At 35.5% G+C, this 18,739-nt stretch overlaps 1 protein-coding gene across 1 annotated transcript in view; it reads right to left on the bottom strand.

Annotated features, from left to right (window-relative positions):
* The window catches only part of ADAM9 (ADAM metallopeptidase domain 9), a 68,897-nt gene that overhangs the window by 40,973 nt on the left and 9,185 nt on the right, over positions 1–18,739 (bottom strand). Inside the window, exons 2-8 of the mRNA XM_016185397.2 lie at positions 15,046–15,143; positions 13,944–14,002; positions 11,405–11,483; positions 9,234–9,310; positions 6,672–6,867; positions 5,127–5,192; positions 2,780–2,851 (exon numbers count right to left, since the gene is read on the bottom strand). Coding sequence (XP_016040883.1) covers positions 2,780–2,851; positions 5,127–5,192; positions 6,672–6,867; positions 9,234–9,310; positions 11,405–11,483; positions 13,944–14,002; positions 15,046–15,143 — 647 coding nt within the window. The remainder of the gene's footprint in view (positions 1–2,779; positions 2,852–5,126; positions 5,193–6,671; positions 6,868–9,233; positions 9,311–11,404; positions 11,484–13,943; positions 14,003–15,045; positions 15,144–18,739) is intronic.

Below are 18,739 nucleotides of genomic sequence, written 5' to 3'. Positions count from 1 at the left end.
TATGATCAGATAAGTCTCTTCAAATAAACTGCCATAAATATATTTTTTAATTTATTTATTTCATTAGAGAGAAATTAAGGTCAGAGCACTGCTCAGCTCTGGCATGTACAGTGCTAGGGGTTGAATTCACATCCTTACAACAAGCATATCCTGCACTCTATTCTCATTAAACCACGTCCCCAACTGCTTAAGTTATACTTTCATATCAGTAATATACTGATATAAACCAACAGTAATTTCTATATTTGCCAAAAGGATAAAATTTTTCTTAAGACCATGATTAGTTTCTAAGAACAAATTATCTGAATTTTTAATCATTATTTTAATAATTCCTTTCTTTATAGATAAGAATTATTGGATCTTTATTAGTATCTAACTCACACAAGCCCTGTTGCCACAGCTTGTAGCTTGTTAGTATATTACTTTCATACAATGTGAAAAAGACACTGGAAAATTCATAGGTTTATTTCTCAAAAAAAAAAAGCCACTATATTTAAAATAATTATAGTCCTGGTGCATGATGGTATAGGACGACCTAGGCTGGGGTGAGAGTGTTTTACAGAAAACTGAGAAATTTTGTATATGTACCAACAACTGTAATTTCAGTAAACCATTAATCCTCCCAACAGAATATTTTAAAAATAAAATAAATAATCATATTACCAGAAAACCTAGTCCCAGGTTTTGCTGATGATACAAAAAAAAAAATTTCAGGTTACTCAAAAATGTTATCGATGTAAAAAAAAAAAGTATAGATTCGATCTTCTTCACTTTTCACCACTTTCCCCTCAAAAAATTTCTCATAGTACTCCTTCCATTCCATACTTTTAGTCCATGAGTTTTACATTTGCCAGTCTTTTTCATTAATAAAGGAATAGAAGCCATCAGCATACAGAGGGTAGTGGTTCAAATTTACTATCCTCGGTGACTATGCTCTGGTGACAGTCAAACGTGTCCTAAGATGACAAGGGAAAAGCTACGCTACTCTATGTCCCACACTTCACAGCTCTGTCTCATCAGACAGTTAACTACAGAAGATGAACCCTGGCTCTCATGTCCTTCCTGGATAAGGAGCATGACAGCTAGAGGAGGGAACTTTACCAGCATCTACTCTGCAACAGTTCTTGTTCCTATGTTCCCGTGTGCTTTATCTTTAAGGGGGAGGGGGGAATGAAGCTGATATGGACAGGACAAAATAAACTTTTCTACCACAGAAGAACAAAGCTCACATTATCCAGCTTAACTATAATAAATGTCTCACCTATTAGCACTTTGACAGCTCTGTCCAAGGACAAAAAAGTGGAAGCAAAATAATTTTCCTATATCTCCACTCAGGTTAATGAAACTTATGGGTATTGTTCTACATTTTCCTGGAAGAGGGCAAAGGACTTTAGACCATGAGCTTTCTTCTTCATTCTCTAATAAACAAGGTCTCTTTCACTGTATTGATGTTGTGTCTATTCTTCTAAGAGGGCACTTTAATCCTGGGAAGGAAAAAGCACCTTCTATCAGATTAGTAATAGTAAGATTTCTCCCACTGAAAACATGAAGATCTTTTCATAAATGCCAAGTTATCTTACCCTCTTATCTTAATTCAAAGAAAATAGATGCTGATATGAAGATTCCTGTTTCTTTTTTAATTTTTATTTATAAAAAGGAACCACTGAAAAAAACCATAAGATAAGAGAGGTACAACTCCACACAATTCCCACCACCAAAACTCTGTATCCCATACCCTCCCCTGATAGCTTTCCTATTCTTTAGCCCTCTGGGAGTACGAACCCAGGGTCACTATGGGGTACAGAAGGTGGAAGGTCTGGCTTCTGTAATTGCTTCCCTGCTGAACATAGGTGTTGACAGGTCGATCCATAATCCCAGACTCTCTCTCTTGCCTCTTGTTTTAATAAAAGTCTTTGTACAATTATAGTATCAAACACAAAGAAAATACAAAACAGCAGCTGTAGAAGTGGTTGAAAGAAAGAGCAGAGACTTGCATGGGTGGGTCCCAGGGCCAGAAGCCAAAACAATGTTTTTGTCTTCCCCTTTCCCTCTCCTGAACATATTCCCTGAAAGATGGAGCTCTTTACTGAAAAATTATCAGAGCTCAATATAGGAGAATTTTTTTAACTGAAAACAGAAACAGACTGACTTTCAGTCAGTTTCACTATTGTGTTTATGTAAATCTAATATAATTTTATTAGTCATTTAATAATGGTTTACAAGAGCAAAGGTTATAGGTGTGTAGTTCCAGATTGCATCCACCACCAAATTCCTACGCCTTTATCAATGATGACCATCATAGCTCTTTCAAAGTAAAAGATTTTCTTTTTCTTTTCCTATTTATTTATTTATTTATTTATTTATTTATTATTTATTTATTTTTTTACCTCCGGGGGTTATTATTAGAGCTTGGTGCCTGCACTACAAACCCACCACTCCCAGTGACTGTTTTTTTTTTTATTTTTCTATTTTAGTCAATAGGACAGAGATAAAATGTTAGGGGGAAGGGAGAGGGAGAGGGAGAGGGAGAAGGAGAGGGAGAGAGAGAGGGAGGGAGGGAGAGAGAGAGAGAGAGAGAGAGAGAGACCTGCAGACCAGCGAGTGGGGGCTCGAACCAGGTCCTTCTGGGATTCCTTGAGCATGGTCCTATGTGTGCTTAACTGGGTGCACCACAGCCTAGTCCTGGCAAAGTAAAAGTCTTCTGAAATTAGATTCTGAGACTGTGAAAGCTTAAAAACAAACAAGCGAAAAACCTTAATAGAACATACAATTAACTTACGCTATCCAAATAGTTTGCTAAACGAATCATCTCTTCTCTTACTGCAGTCTGGTTTCTACCCATCATGTCATACTGAAAAGCAAAGGAAAATCATTACCATCAAAGTAGCATAAGAAACAAATCCAATGCTGTTAAGAGTCTAAATGGTTTCCCTGAAGCAAAAATGGAGTCATTTAGATATTCACCTGTTGTGTCACATTAAGACTTAAGCAAGTAATAGGAATTAAAAATAGAACTAATATGCAGTGGATAATTTAAAGAGCACTAAAACATTGATTTTCTCCAAATTAAACAACTTACAATGAATTTTCTTCTTATTGTTCTTTTTGTTATGAAAACACATTGAAAACACCATTTTCAAGCACTTCACAGAGGTACGAATTGATAATGAAAGTATCTATATATAAGATATGTCTATATCCACATCTTAATGGGCAGAAAATTTCCAGCTACTAATAATCAGGGTGATTTCCATAAAAATGGTAACTTAGGGGTGTCGGGCGATAGCGCAGCAGGTTAAGCGTACATGGCGCAAAGCGCAAGGACAGGTAGAAGGATCCGGGTTTGAGCCCCTGACTCCCCACCTGCAGGGGAGTCGCTTCACAAGTGGTGAAGCAGGTCTGCAGGTGTCTATCTCTCCCCTTCTATGTCTTCCCCTCCTCTCTCCATTTCTCCAACAACGTCCAACAACGACGACAACAATAATACCTACAACAATAAAAAAACAAAAACAATGGCAACAAAAGGGAATAAATAAATATTTTTTAAAAAGGAAAGAAAATACTCCACTCTCTGCAACTTGCATGAATGGAAGCAACAAAGTTAACAAAAGTTTAATAAAGCATTTGAAAGAATTTATATGATAAACTATAGAGAAGCTATGCCTCACATATAGGAACTAGTTTGATGGTAAAGACAATATCAGACTTGCCTGGTTGTGATTCCCAATTCCATTCCTTACACCAGAGTGGTGTTCTGACTAGACTCTCTCTCCTCCCATCTCATGCGAATTTCTCTCTCAAATGTAATTTAAAAAATCAAATGTTTAGAGGGCCAGCAGGTGGCTCACCCAGTAGAGATCACATATTACCATGCACGAGTACAGAGGCGTGAGCCCTGGACAACCACATGGCACACTGCCTGCAGGATTACGTTCTATGAACAGCAGAGTGGTGCTGCATTGTTTCTGCTTCACCCTTTGTCTCTCCCTATTTATTTCTGCTTCTCATCCTTTATTTAGAGGAAAGAAAAGGAAAAAATGGCATCTAGAAGCAATGGAGTGGTTCAAAGACTGAAACAATAAATCTGTAGGCAATAAATATTTTTTTATGGGTCGGGCTGTAGAGCAGCGGATTAAGCACACATGGCGCCACCCAGCGTAAGAATCCCGGTTGGAGCCCCTGTCTCCCCACCTGTAGGGGGATCACTTCACAAGCGGTGAAGCAGGTCTACAGGTGTCTCTCTTTCTCTCCCCTTCTCTGTCTTCCTCCTTCTCTCTCCATTTCTCTCTGTCCTATCCAGCAACAACGACATCAGTAACAACAACAATGATAAAAACAAGGGTAACAAAAAAGGAAAGTAAATATAATACATTTAATTTTTTTTTTTTTTTTTTTTTTACCAGAGCACTGTTCAGCTCTGACTTATGGTGGTGCGGGGATTGAACCTGGGACTTTGGAGCCTCAGGCATGAGAGCCTGTTTGCATAACCATCATGCTATCTACCCTCTGCCCAATGAAATATTTTTTAAAAAATCAATCAATAAATAAATTTTTAAAGTCATGTCTGAAACTGATAATCCTGTACATGCTCAAATGCACATGTTGCTTTTCATAGTTCATCAAAACACAATTTTTAAAGCGTGGATAAAGAAAACTTCCTGGAGTTACCCTATACACTGAAACAAACAGCAAATATTAAGATTCTTCTTCCCCAGTAAAGTACGACAGGTCTTGGAAATTTTGAAAATGAAAAACATGTTATTTGAAATTGTAAAATGGTAATCCATTTTATTATGCAACAAAGCATTGACTGATTATTGGAATTTATCACCTAAAAGTCATCTGAAAAGACCTTAAGGCTCTGACCTTGATTTCATATAAACAAATCACTCAAAACAGAAGAAAAAAAAATATCAATAAGAGAAACTGAAAAAAACTTTCATCTGTAACATTCAGCTGTTTACTAGTGGTGTTACACATATTGTTAGTGTAAAAAGAAAAAAATTAATTTTCACATTGCATTTCAGAAAAACAAATATGATGTTTTAAAACTACATTTCCTATATGGAATGTTCACAATACTTCTGCTTCTCATGAAAAAGAAGAAAAACTGTCAGCAATCTTACCCTTTCTTTGTCCACCACAATGAATAGCTCCACGTATCGTGTCTGTGGCAGGACAGCTCTTCGTCTCTGCCGAAAACACAAACATCAAACAAGCATACACAAAATGTTACACAGCTTCATATTTCTCATATACAATGGTTTCACTCAGATTATTTCAAGTCTGCTGAAATTACCACAAAATTATTTTACTTAACACCCCCTAAATAAATAAAATAAAACTAAAATGATTTGGGAAAAATTTTTTTGATATTGTTTTCCTAATAAATATCTTATTGAAGCACCATGGATATAAATTTGTCAATATATACATAAACACATATATAAGGTATTATAATTGGGTTAAATGTAATCTTTTTATTTTTTAAACTTTATATTATTTGATAGAATAGAGAGAAATTGAGAGGGAGGGAGGATAAAGAAGGAGAGAGACAGACAGACACCTGTAGCACTGCTTCACCAAATCATGAAGCCTTCTCCTTGTAGATGGAAGCCAGGGGCTTGAGACCAGTTTCTTGTGCACTGTAAGCCATGCACTTAACCAGGAATGCCACCACCCAGCCCTGGGATAAGAAATAATCTTTAAAGTGAAATCTGCTGCCTTTATTGCTTTGACAAAAACTCTAGTTAAAGAAAAAAAATGTCTTATACAAGTTTTCAAAGGAGAATAACTGATTTTGTAACATCCCAACTACACATACACACATTTCAATAGAAAAACCACAAGTTTGCCATTGGAAAACATGAGTCATTTTAAAATTTAAATACAGAGAATAGATTAGTAGTTACCAGAGGGGTGGGGGTGGGGGGTGGAGGTGGGAGGTGGGGTGGGGTGGGGGAGATCACTGAAAGTTGAGTGAAAAGGGCAAAGAGGGTCAAGTCTATAGTGGTGGATGGAAACCTGACTTTTGGTGATGATCATGCTGTAGCATCTACAAATGTCAAAATGTGTAATATACCTGAAACTATATAATGCTATTAGGTTACAAAATAACAGTTCAGTAGTAAAAATTGTGACAGGAGACTTGTTGAAAATAATGTAATACAGTACATTACTTAACATATGCATATATCACTTCCAACAAAAGCAATCACCACCTCCTATGTAGTAAGGGCACTGTCTGCAGATGAACTAGATCTAGTGCCAGAAACATGTCCATCTAAGATAATCATATGAAAAGTAAACAAAGAAATCTGAATGAACTCTAAAATAGAGGTATGAGTCTCCCAAAATCAAATATCCTCCTCTTCATCTCCTTATCCAGAACTCAAGAATCACCAAATAGAAAACTACAAAAAAAAAAAAATTCTACTGCTATCTGAAAGACTGTAATGAATGGACAACATAGGCAAGGATTAAAAAAATTATATAATTACTCTTTAAATTTAAGCCCTAGTTTCTGTAACATACAAACGTTTGGTGGCAGAAATTGTATACTGTTCATCTTTTAGAACCTGTTATAGTGTCTAGAAATAGGAAAACAACAATATGCATCGGTACATATTTTAAAGATGTTAAAATCATAAAAACATGATTTATGTTCTTACTCGAAGTAGTTGAATGTGGTCAGGAGGATCTTCTTGTGTGTGACCTGGGGTTTCTTTTTCTGTGTCTTTATTGGAAACCCCACATTTCAGAGGTTCTTTGTGAACATCATCCATTCGATAAAAGATGTGCTCAAAACGAGAGCTATTTTGCAGGGGCTCAATCCCATAACTTGTATTTTCTATATGCAGCAATCCCCTAAGTGTTGCATTACATAGGTACGAGAGTGAAGGCAAAAACAAGCAGAGACACAGGAAAAGATATCAGAAAACCTGAATTCAAGTCCTAACTCTTCATAAGTATAATATGGTATTAACAAATACACAGAGGCTTTAGAATCAGTCAGGTCGAAATTTAAAGTTCATGATTGCTACTTACAAGTTTCACTCCTTTGAAAGTTACTTAACTTCTCTGAGTAACAGTGAAAAAAAGTGTGGAGTCTGGACTTGGATGATAAAATTTTAAACCCCAAATGCTTCTTATTAGCTGTGAAACTCGCATCAAGTCATTCAATCTCTGCCTCACTTTACATAGGATTGTTGTGAAAACCCAGTTATCTAATAAACACACAAAACTCAGAATAAACTGGACACACAGTAATTATTATTAATGAATATTAAAAACGGAGATTAGCATAGACATCATATATAGTTGGTTTGAGAATTAAACCTAATACTTATTAGTCCAATTACCCCCCTAACTATCCATCATAGTGCCTGCTACTACACTCTAAATAAATGTAATTTTACCATTAATAACATTTCAATTGACACATGACAAAAGTTCTTTAAACTTCAGATTATTTACCTAAATATGGATATACAAGCTCCCTTTCACAATCATGATGATTAAATGAAAAAAATAGAAATTTTAAAGAAGCTATAAGCAAAATTCTATAGAAACATAAAAGTATCAAAATCAAGTAGACTCGATTTTGGTGCTAAAGTTCTCCAGTTCATATGTGATATCTTAAAAAAAAAAAAAAAAAGAAGAACAGGAAATGAGAAAAGCTGAAAAAAAAAAAAGAAACAGAAATGAGGGAAAAAAATAACAACCACATAAGGGGTGAGCAGTTAATGGTATTCATTCCACATACACTATCTGTGTGAAACGATTTCCTGTAGAAGTAGCTTTAATGGTTTTTGCTCTAGAATACCTTAGATCTACCCTTAGAGCACTCACGCCATGCTTTTTCCTCTGGGTTTTAAACTTCATAAAACTTTCAGAAATTGGAGAACAAAAATTTTGCTTGTCACTGCATATCAATATAAAAAAAGCTTATTTAACTTATCAAAACATATTTATTGCCAAACTATGCTTTTTTTGTTAATTTTGTTCATATTTATCAGATGACAAATCCATAGAATATATTCTTTTATGTTAAATTATGATCTTCATATTAATCTTAAAATTTTGTGACATGTCTTTTCCTTCTTTCCCACAGTTTTAATATATTATTCTTCAATGACATTTTTGTAACTTTAAACTTTTTTGGTTATTTTATTTAAAGAAATGAAAAATTAATTTTAAAAAATGCAAAAAACTGTTGGATTATTTATTTTAGAAATCTCCCCCCTTTTGTGTTGGACTGAAAATTGAGTTTCTTTCTTTTTAGGCCTTTTCACAATTAGGACTGAGAATGTATGCAAAAGTTCTGTGAGAGTACAGAAGGAAAACAACTCTTGATGTATAGCTTCTAAAACGAAAAAAAAAAATAGTAAAAAGAAAGACCCTTTTGACTTCCACGTGCCCATCTCAAGACATTCCAATTGCAGATCTGAGGTTCTAGATTTCAAGTGTGGAGTTTTCCAGTGTAAAACATGAACAAAACTGGCACACAAACTTAAAAGATGAATGTAATTATTTCTTCCTCTTGCTGGTCACTACCGTCACTTTCTATCTTCTCTATGTGTGAATTTATTTAAAAAAAAAAACTTTTTGTAACGACTATTTGCAGTTAAAAAAAAAAATCAATAAACCCCATTTCTTTCAAGAAAAAAAAGAAACTTAAAGTATGTTTTACTTTAAATACCAAAACATACTTAAGATTTCAAAAAAATGAAATTTTCTCTTTGTACATTAACATACATCAAATGTAATATTTTCCTTAATAAACATGCCAAGAATAACGCTTGAGACGTAACTGCAAGGTCTTCACCAATACTGAAAAGAAAACCTATAAAGTATCCTAAAATGACTTCATCTGGAGGCAGAGAATAAAAGGTTAAGAAATAGAGGAATAGGAAGTCCGGTTGTAGAGCAGCACATGGTGCAAAGCGCAAGGACCAGTGTAAGAATCCCGGTTCGAGCCCCCAGCTCCCCACCTGCAGGGGAGTCACTTCACAGGCAGTGAAGCAGGTCTGCAGGTGTCTATCTTTCTCTCCCCCTCTCTGTCTTCCCCTCCTCTCTCAATTTCTCTCTGTCCTATCTAACAATGATGCCATCAAGAACAACAACAATAACAAAAAAGGGCAACAAAAGGGAAAATAAAAAAATAAATAAATATAATTTTTGAAAAAAGAAATAGAAGAATGGAGAAAAAACTGAGACAGAAAATCCCTTACCTGAGTCCAAAGCAGTTGCTAAGGGCAATGGATGAATTGTAAACTCCTTCCACATAGCCTCGATAATGACAATGATTCTAAATGATAAAAACTGCATTATATTCAAATAATGTTACTTACTGAAAATCACCATAGATATGGCAGAACTGACAAAATTATTCAAGATCAGTAAAATAAAAAATTTTAATGCTATTTACACTTCACAATATCACATAGCATTCTCTGGACTATCTTCAGATAAGTTTTCTTTGTTTGCAGGCCCTACAATAATTTATTCCATTTCCATGTAGACTTCAGTTTCCTGCCACAATAGGAAGAAGAAAATGGAGACTAAGAGGTCATCCAACTAAACAATAAAAATGTAGAGTCAACTTTTTGTCTATTAGTTTGCATTTCCTCATGCCTACAATGGTTTTCCCCGTCAAGAAATAACTAAATTGATAGGAGACATTCAATCGTTTTGTTAAACCAAGATGTTAAGACTATGCCACAGGCTCTCACAGTGTCTTGTTAAATTTATGTGGTTGTCCTAGTGTGGCTTTAACACTTTCAGGCAAACCCCTTTCCACACAGAAAGAGAAAAAGATTTTTTTAAAAAGCAAGGAAGGGGGAGTCGGGTGTAGTGTAGTGGGTAAAGCGCAGGTTGCGCAAAGTGCAAGGACTGGATTAAAGATCCCAGTTCAAGCCCTTGGCTCCCCACCTGCAGGGGAGTTGCTTCACAAGCAGTGAAGTACGTCTGCAGGTGTCATCTCTTCCCATTTTGGTCTTCCAATCCTCTCTCCATTTTTCTCTGTCCTATCCAACAACAACAACAATAATAATAACTACAACAATAAAACAAGGGCAACAAAAGGGGATAAATAAATATTTTAAAAAAGCAAGGAAGGAATAATATAATATCTGACTAGTGTGTGTGTGTGTGTGTGTGTGTGTGATGTATGTGTATGTAATGCAAATAAATGAAGAAAAGAGAGAGAGAGAGAGAGAAAACAAAGAACCTTTCATCTATGGAATTTTTTTTCCTTTTCATGTGGTGCCAGGTATCAAGTATTCAAGATAGATTATTTATGCCAAGTCATTTCCCCACCCCTTTAATGAAAGGTTTTTTTTTTTTTAAATTTTTGATCCCGTGTACTCTAGCTCAAGGCATGAAAGTCCATTGCATATACCACTATACTATTTCTTAGTAACTTGTTTTGATTAAATATTTCCAATGTAATCACTATTTTATCAGTTTATAAAACATCTAATTAAATTGAATATTTACAATAGAGGTACAAATATCATAGCCAGTTTTGGCAACATGCTTATATACTATGAGAGAGAGAAAAATAATGTTGCTATATAAAGCAATTGCTAAGATTTTGTTTCTTTGCAGCAAAAGAAAGAGAATTTGTGAAAGATATTAGTAATAAAAGGCAAAAACTCTACAATTACTTCTGTCTTCAAATAGAATCATAAGGGAAAGCATTTAAAGTTTTTCAATACAATTTAGTTGCATTTAATAACCACAATTATACTGTAGAAAGAAAGAAAAAAAGAAAGAAAGAAAGAAAAGAAGAAGAAGAAGGAGGAAGGAAGGAAGGAAGGAAGGAAGGAAGGAAGGAAGGAAGGAAAAGGAGTGAAAAGGAAGGAAGGGAGAAAGGAAGAAAAGGGAAGACAGGGAAGGAATGAGGGGAAAAAAGAGAAAGAGGAAGAAATAAGGGGAGGGAGGGAAAGCAAAAGGAAATAAAAAGTTGAGAAAATAATTATTTTCAGTAAAAACTCAAGAAACAGAAGAGTAAAAAAGTATTTTATTAAGTACCAAGAGAAAATCAAATGGTATAATAGAAATGTCAGATGTGCTTTTGGAAATACCAGCTTTCAGAAAAAAAAAATTCAAAATACATCAAACTTTCCCCCTGCATAATCATTAAGAATTATCACTAAAGTCCTAGTCTTAAAACAAATGCTTTTTTACTTTACTGAGAACCTAAATAGCTTAGCTTATGTAAATGCCAGCCAAAACCAGTTCCCAACTTCACATATTACAGTGGTAATAGTTTTAGGCACACTACCTCAGGGGCCCTTAGGGGCATACAATGTAACAGTGCTTCTTATATGAATAGAACTCACTTTACCATTATAATTATTTCAAATTTTGGCATAAGATAAAGAGAAAACTATATTACCTGTAGAGCAGGATAGTCAGAGATCAGAGCCCCTTCCTTGTTGTATGTATACACCACAAAGTCTTTGGGTAAAAGGTCACTGGAAAAGGAACACCAAATATTGCTTAACATACTTTATCAAGTTACAACTTATAAGACATTTTTTCTAAAAGATATGAGTAAGAGTAAATATTTTCACTTTATAGATCACTATTTATCTATGGAACTGCCATAAAACTAACAATTCACAAACTAGACTTGCATCTGAACTCACATGCAGTACTCCATCACAAAAAGGATAAAAACTATGCTTTTTTAATGACTACAAAATGCTGGTTGCAAAATATAGTACAACATTACTTATATCCTTAAATCTTTCAATTATGTAGTATTTATTATATATACACAGAAAAAAAATGTTTTACTCTTTTCTAGAAGTCCCATGTAAACAAAAATCAATCATTGCCTTTATCTACTAAGCAAAAAAAAAAAAAAAAAGGTTAAATTTGCCTCCATTACAGAGAGAACCAATCATTGTTAGTTACTGGAACATTTCTGGAGTGGTACAGGAGTTCAGTAGTGCAAACCATATATATTAAGACAGGGTAGTCTTTATTAAAGAAATAAATATACAGCGACACTTGTTAACGATGGTAAGGCTAATTTCATTCAAGACCAACACACACACACACTCAACTTTTTTTTTATTATTTTATTTATAAAAAGGGAGCACTGACAAAAACCACAGGGTAAGAGGGGTATAACTCCATACAACTCCCACGACCAGAATTCCCTATCCCACCCCCTCCCCTGATAGATTTCCTATTCTTTAGCCCTCTGAGAGCATGGACCCAGAGTCACAATGTGGTGCAGAAGGTGGAAGGTCTGGCTTCTATAATTGCTTCCCCGCTGAATATGTTTTTCTTAATGCAGTACTAGGGATGAACCCACTACCTCAAGCATGCACAGTGCCACTTCTAAGTGTTCTCTCCCAACCAGTATGTTCATTCTTCAGATAGCAAAAAAAAAAAAAAAAAAAAAAGAGGGGAGGGTATAGGGGGAGAAAAGAGAGAGAGAGAGAGGAGAGAGGAAACAAAGTATAACACTATCATTCATGTAGTTTCTGAAGTGCTGTCCCATGGGGCTCCCCTATAGTGCTGAGGCTCTAACCCGGACAGAGCCTCATACATGGGAAGGGACATGATTTACAGCTGAGTTATCTCCCAGTCTTCAGTGACATCTACTATGGGTGGTAAGAGCCCTTAGTTTAAGACTATCATAAGAGACATAGGAAGTACTGCAACAGAATGTTTCAGTAGAGGAGAGAACTCAAGATCAACTCCAGGGTGCAGGGACATGGCTCCATGGCTAGAGTATGAGGAACTGGATTTGATTTATGGTAGTACACCAAGAGCTGAGACAGGAGGAGGTCCATGGAGGGTAGAATGATGCTTTGGTGTCTCTTCTCATCTCTTTCTCATAAAAAATCTAGAGATGCTTATCATGGAAGATTTGAAAAACTGCATATATATATATATATATATATATATATATATATATATATATAACAACTTGCCTTGTAAAATCATTATTTCCTGCAGCAATCAGATAAAAATATTAATGAATAAAATATGTGGGGCCAAGTAGTGGTACATCTGGTTGAGTGTACATGCTACAATGCACAAGGACCTGGGTTCAAGCCCCCGAAGCCCACCTGTAGCAGGAAAGCTTCACAAGTGGTGAAGCAGTACTGCAGATATCTTTCTTTCTCCCTCTCTATCTCTTTGCTCCCTTCTCAGTTTCTTTCAGTCTCTACCAAAAAACATAAAGAAAATATAAATACATTAAATATGTATTATAAAAAACTAATAGGGCATCAAGACTCTAGGTTTATTACCAATCCTGCATAAAAATGGAGACCAGCTCCAAATATAGCTCAGATAAGTGGGGATTTACCTGAGGTCAAAAGAAGGAAAATTACTAAAAAGAAACATCAATGGTGACAGAAGCTATAGATAAAACAAACTTACAGTGTTCTTGCTGAAAACCAGGCTGACATGTGGTGAAGGATAAACAACCTGAACTGACATCCAGTGATCATACTTTAAAGTTGGGGGTTTCTTCCAAGAAAAGAATTTTTGCCACAAAGTGCACAGACACAGAGGGGAAAAATTAGGAACCCAACTTCAAGGCCACAGAAAGAATCCTCTTCAGATACTAACTCCAGTGGCACCTTGACCTGGGAGTTCCAATGTCCAGAATGATACAACTACAAGTTTCTATAATTTAAAGTTCAGTTTTACTATTTTGCTATAGCAGCAGTAACAGGATAATATTACTAAAGAATTCAATACCCTTGCTTAGCTGTCTTTCTTCTTAAATACAACCTTCTCCAAGTTTAAATTTACTTTCTCTTGTTCCAATACAAAATACTATCACTTTTCCACATGCCTATTCTCATTATGCTCATTTTAAACAATATACTAAACACCTTAACTAAGAGGGAAAAAACACACTATTTAAAAAATTAATGGAAAGGCAAGTAAGTGAAAGTTCTTACTTGTTTCTCTCCAAATGAATAACATGCTCTTTTCCTTCAACTGGAATAACATAGGATATCTGTGGGAATAGAAAAGAAAAGAACAGTAACACACCAACGTATAAATTATTTTTCAACAAACACTCCTATCTCCAGTTCCAACATTTCCTATTCTTCTTCTTGTTTTAATTTTCTCCACAGCACTTACTACAATCTTAAGTCATCTATATTACTTATTATAATGTGCAATATAATCAATATTTGGGCTAGGGACTGAGTTGTGGTGCACCTGGTTGAATACATATATTAGAGTATTCAAGGACTTGGGTTCAAGCCTGGAGTCCTCACGTACAGGGGGAAGCTTCAAGCTTCACTAATCATGAGGAAGATGCAAGCCAAAACCATAATGGCCTATTATTGCAAATGTGCAAGAATGGTTATTATCCAAAAACAACTGAAAGAGAGAGAGAGAGAGGAAAAGAAAGGGAGAGAGGAAGAAAGAGAGGAAGAAAGGAGGGAAAAATAATTGCTGACAAAGATGTGAGAAAGGAAACCTTTGAGTGGAAAAACACCCATTGATGCAACCACTAGGGAAAACGACACAGATCTTCTTCAAAAAAGTAAGAACAGAAATTCTATATAATCCAGCAAACCCCCTTCTGGGCATTTATCCAAAGAAAATAAAAACGCCAACTCAAATATGTATTTCCTGTTCACTGGAGCTTATTTACAATAGCCAAGATATGGAACCAGCTAAGTGTCCATCCAGAGATGAATGTGCAAAGAAAACACGCTTTACACACACACCATGGAATATTATCCTTTGATAAAAAGAAATTTCCCCAAGAAAATCTTTGCAACAACATGTATGGATCTTCAGGGCATTATGCTCGGTGAAATAAGTTAGAAAGAAAACATATACTATATGTTCAGATATGGAGAATCTAAACAAAAAAAAGATAAATCAAAAAGACAATTTTTTAAGTCATAGATGCAGAGAACAGACTGGTGGTTGCCAGAAGCAGGAGGTAGGGTCACAGGTATAAATTTCATGTTATAAAATTAAAAAAAAAAAAAACACATGAAGACACGATGTTCGATCTGTGAGAGAGACGTCACTTACCTTTCCAGAATAGAGCCTAGGAGCCTCTCTTCTTTCTCTAATTAATCTCCAAGGAGTTATAATTTCATAAGAAGAGAGATGTGAGGTCTGTTGATTATCTGCAGAAAAGAGAATAATAAGCATGTTAAATAAATGAGCCTTAAAAGACATGATACCAAAACATAATAGAAATCAAAAGCTGAATGTTTTAATCACAAAAAAAATGACTTGTACTTCTACACAGATGAGTCACTAAGGAAGTGGTAAGAAATATATTGGAATCATCTCCTTTGCCTCATTTTGGACAGAGCTGGAAGGCATTATGTTAATAAGAACCAAAACGAGAAGTACAAATACCAGATGATCTCACTTATTGGTCGAACTTAAAAACAGGGACATAAAGGGAAAACACAAAGCAAAACTTGGACTGAGTGGGATTCACCAAAGCAAAAGATTCTGAAGGAGGGGCTTGAAAAGGTGAGATAGGTCTTGGGGATCTTTATGTATGATGATGGAAAAGATACTAAGCTGGGGTGAGAGTGTCAGACACCTAACACGGGGAGATAAGAAGCTACACCCATGCGCCAACAACTGTACTGTTAACCATATAAACCACTAATTGTCCAATAAAATGAAAAAAAAAAAGAATTATAAAGTTATAAGGGAAAAACTACTTTGGTAGGGAAAAGGAGTGAAATTACATGAAGCCCAGCACTGTTCATTCTTCTCCTATTTCTCACCCTTGTCCAAACATTAATAACATATCTTCCCACACTTGCCCAAACATGAATAACATATCTTTAAACATCACATTTAAGTGGGATACTTTAAAGATGGCCAAGAACAGTAAAGTGGGAAAAAATTACAGGTAATACATGCTACTAACAATGTACCCATTTTTATCTGGTCGAGTGAAATTATTGTCATTAATGCATCATATAAACAAAAGCTTTAGAAACAGTGAAGAACTCAAGACCACATCAATCCGATTCGGTTTACACACAGCAGAACCATAATTTTGGTGGGGCGTGGGTTCAAAAGTCATCACTTGGGCAAAAACTGAGTGTGATCAAAATTCCCTATTCAAAGTGCCATATGAAGGAAACTCACACTGAAGTCTGATACAATGCACAGTCTCGTCTCCCAGCATCATTACCTAGTAGCTACTCAGTTTTTTTCAGTGAATGTAGTAAAGTATATCCTTTATGCACAAAGGGTCCATATATATGTCAAAAGCACATTCAAGGGAGTTCGCCAGTAGCGCAGCGGGTTAAGTGCACGTGACGCTAAGCACAGGGACTTGGTAAGGATCCCAGTTCAAGACCCCAGCTCCCCACCTGCAGGGGGTCACCTCACTAGTGGTGAAGCAAGTCTGCAGGTGCTTATCTTTCTCTCCCCCTCTCCGTCTTCCCCTCCTCTCCTCATTTCTCTCTGTCCTTACAGTGACATCAATGATAGCAACAATGATAACTACAACAACAATCAAAAACAAGAAGGGCAACAAAAGAGAAAATAAAAATTTTTTATAAAGCACCTTCAATATAAGGTTTAAGAATGGCATATACAGGAACCCAGTAGAGTATCATCTAGTAGAACATAAACTTTGCCATATGTGAGGACCCAGAGCTGAACCCCCAGTCACCACATGGGAACACTACCCAAAGGGGAAAATTCACAAGTGGTGATTTGTACTGTGGTGCCTCTCCTTCTGTCTCTCTCCTTAGTTGCTTTTTGCCCTCAGGAAAAAAATAATAAAATGAAAACAGCCACTAGAAATAGTGCAGTCCTGCAGCCCATGGGATAACCTTGGAAACAATAAATAAAATAAGAGGACATACACAAAACAGAAAGAACTGAATATTATCAGTCAATGAATCTCAAGCAAATTCACTAAGTGAAATTTCTTCAATGAATACATGCCATGAAAAATGTAAAGAGGGGAACTTCATAAATTTACAACATAATAATCAAGTGCAAGTGGACAAAACTGTTGCATCATAATTCAAGCAAATCAATATGGAAAGTAATCTAAGACAATCAAGAAAATGCTAATACTATGTAGATAACTGATGGGCTCTAGCAATTGTTCATTGTTTAGGTGTAATAAGCGTATTGTGGGAAAGGGTCTCTTTAAAAGTCTGGCAAGGTTGTTCACTTAAATAGTGAGCTTGCTCTCTCATGCATACAACTCAGATTCCAGCCCTGGCATCCACTGTACTGAGAGACGCTTTGGTGCTATATCTCCTCTCTGTCTTATTTCTGTCTGCTATCTGAAGAAGTCAGCCTGGAATGGAGAAACCCCAGTGATGACAAAAAAAAATGTAATCATTATATCTTATCCATTAATCACTTATGTCTTATGTCTTTATAATGGCTTCAAGTCATTACATAAAAATTGAAACAATGTACTCAAAAGCAACCATGGATTTGAGGTCTATTTGGGACATAGAAAGATAAATTATCATTCACTTATTTGAGGTTGTCATTTGGGAAGCATGTCAAATCCATGGTCTTAATAGATTCAATATTCAAGTCACTAGGTAGATATATCCTCAATCCTAAATAATTTCCAGTATAGGGCTTTTTTTTTCTTATCCAGAATAAATCTTTCAATGACCTTTTAGTCTTTTAAAATTCCTAAAATTACCTATTTCAATGTTATCTTTTACAATTTCATTCCTATAGAAAACACACATTATAAAAACAAATTCAAATAATGCAAACAAATAAAATAAAAATAATGAAAACATGGGAGATACAAATTCTAAGCCCTCACTTCATTATATTCTAGTTTGATTCCGTTATGGCAATATCTGTATAGAAAAGTGGTACATTTCATATACGTATACGTTTATTTAAAATACGTCTTACAGTCTAACACATGTATATACTGTAATATTTCAAAATGCAATAATACTGATATTTACTCTTCCTCCAAGATCAGACAAGATGGGGCGTGTTCACAGTGGTATGGCCGTAGACAGTATTTGCTATTCCTAATGATTTCAGTAGTATCCTTAATCATTTCAATATTCTAGCCTTACTAAAAAATAATGATGATGATCTTAACTGCTAAGACAGTCACTTGAGAAGTGGTGGCAGAAACAGGTAGGTAATAGGTACAAAATACTCCCAGTGGGTAACACGTTAGAAGTTCTATGTCCTTTGACATTATTTGTATATAGACATAAAATATGGTGTATATGATGCAACAAATCCTAACAATGGGATTTTTCAAAGTTAAACCAATTGCCAAACAATGTGATTATTGAAATAACTATCTTTTGTCTTCTTAAACCCTAAGACAACAGGAATCCCCCACTTCTTCTATAGAGCTTATGTTTCTCCCAATCCTGGAACCTCTGAGGTGGGGCTCACTTCCCTAAATGCTTCTTTCAAGTCATACCAAATGACATTGCATCCACCAATTCCAACCTAATCAATGCAACGAGTACCATCTCAGCATGCTTCACCTCAGACAGTGTACAGAGACGTCAGGCATGGATTGCCAACCCTTCACCTTCATCATTCGGGTGAGACCTTTCCTTTCATGGTATTCTCTAATTCCATTCCAGGAGGTTCACTTCCTAACAAAGTCCCAAAAACTAGACATAGACCAGGTCCCGTTAGAGCATATGTTCACATGCATCCATAAATTAGGGCAAAATATATACCTGAAAGCAAAAATACACAATAGTCTGTAGTGAGTCAGTAT

Source organism: Erinaceus europaeus, chromosome 2, assembly GCF_950295315.1.
Source record: "Erinaceus europaeus chromosome 2, mEriEur2.1, whole genome shotgun sequence".
Lineage (NCBI taxonomy): Eukaryota > Metazoa > Chordata > Mammalia > Eulipotyphla > Erinaceidae > Erinaceus > Erinaceus europaeus.
The sequence above is the reverse complement of the archived record's forward strand: the minus strand, read 5'-3'. Positions and strand labels throughout refer to the sequence as shown.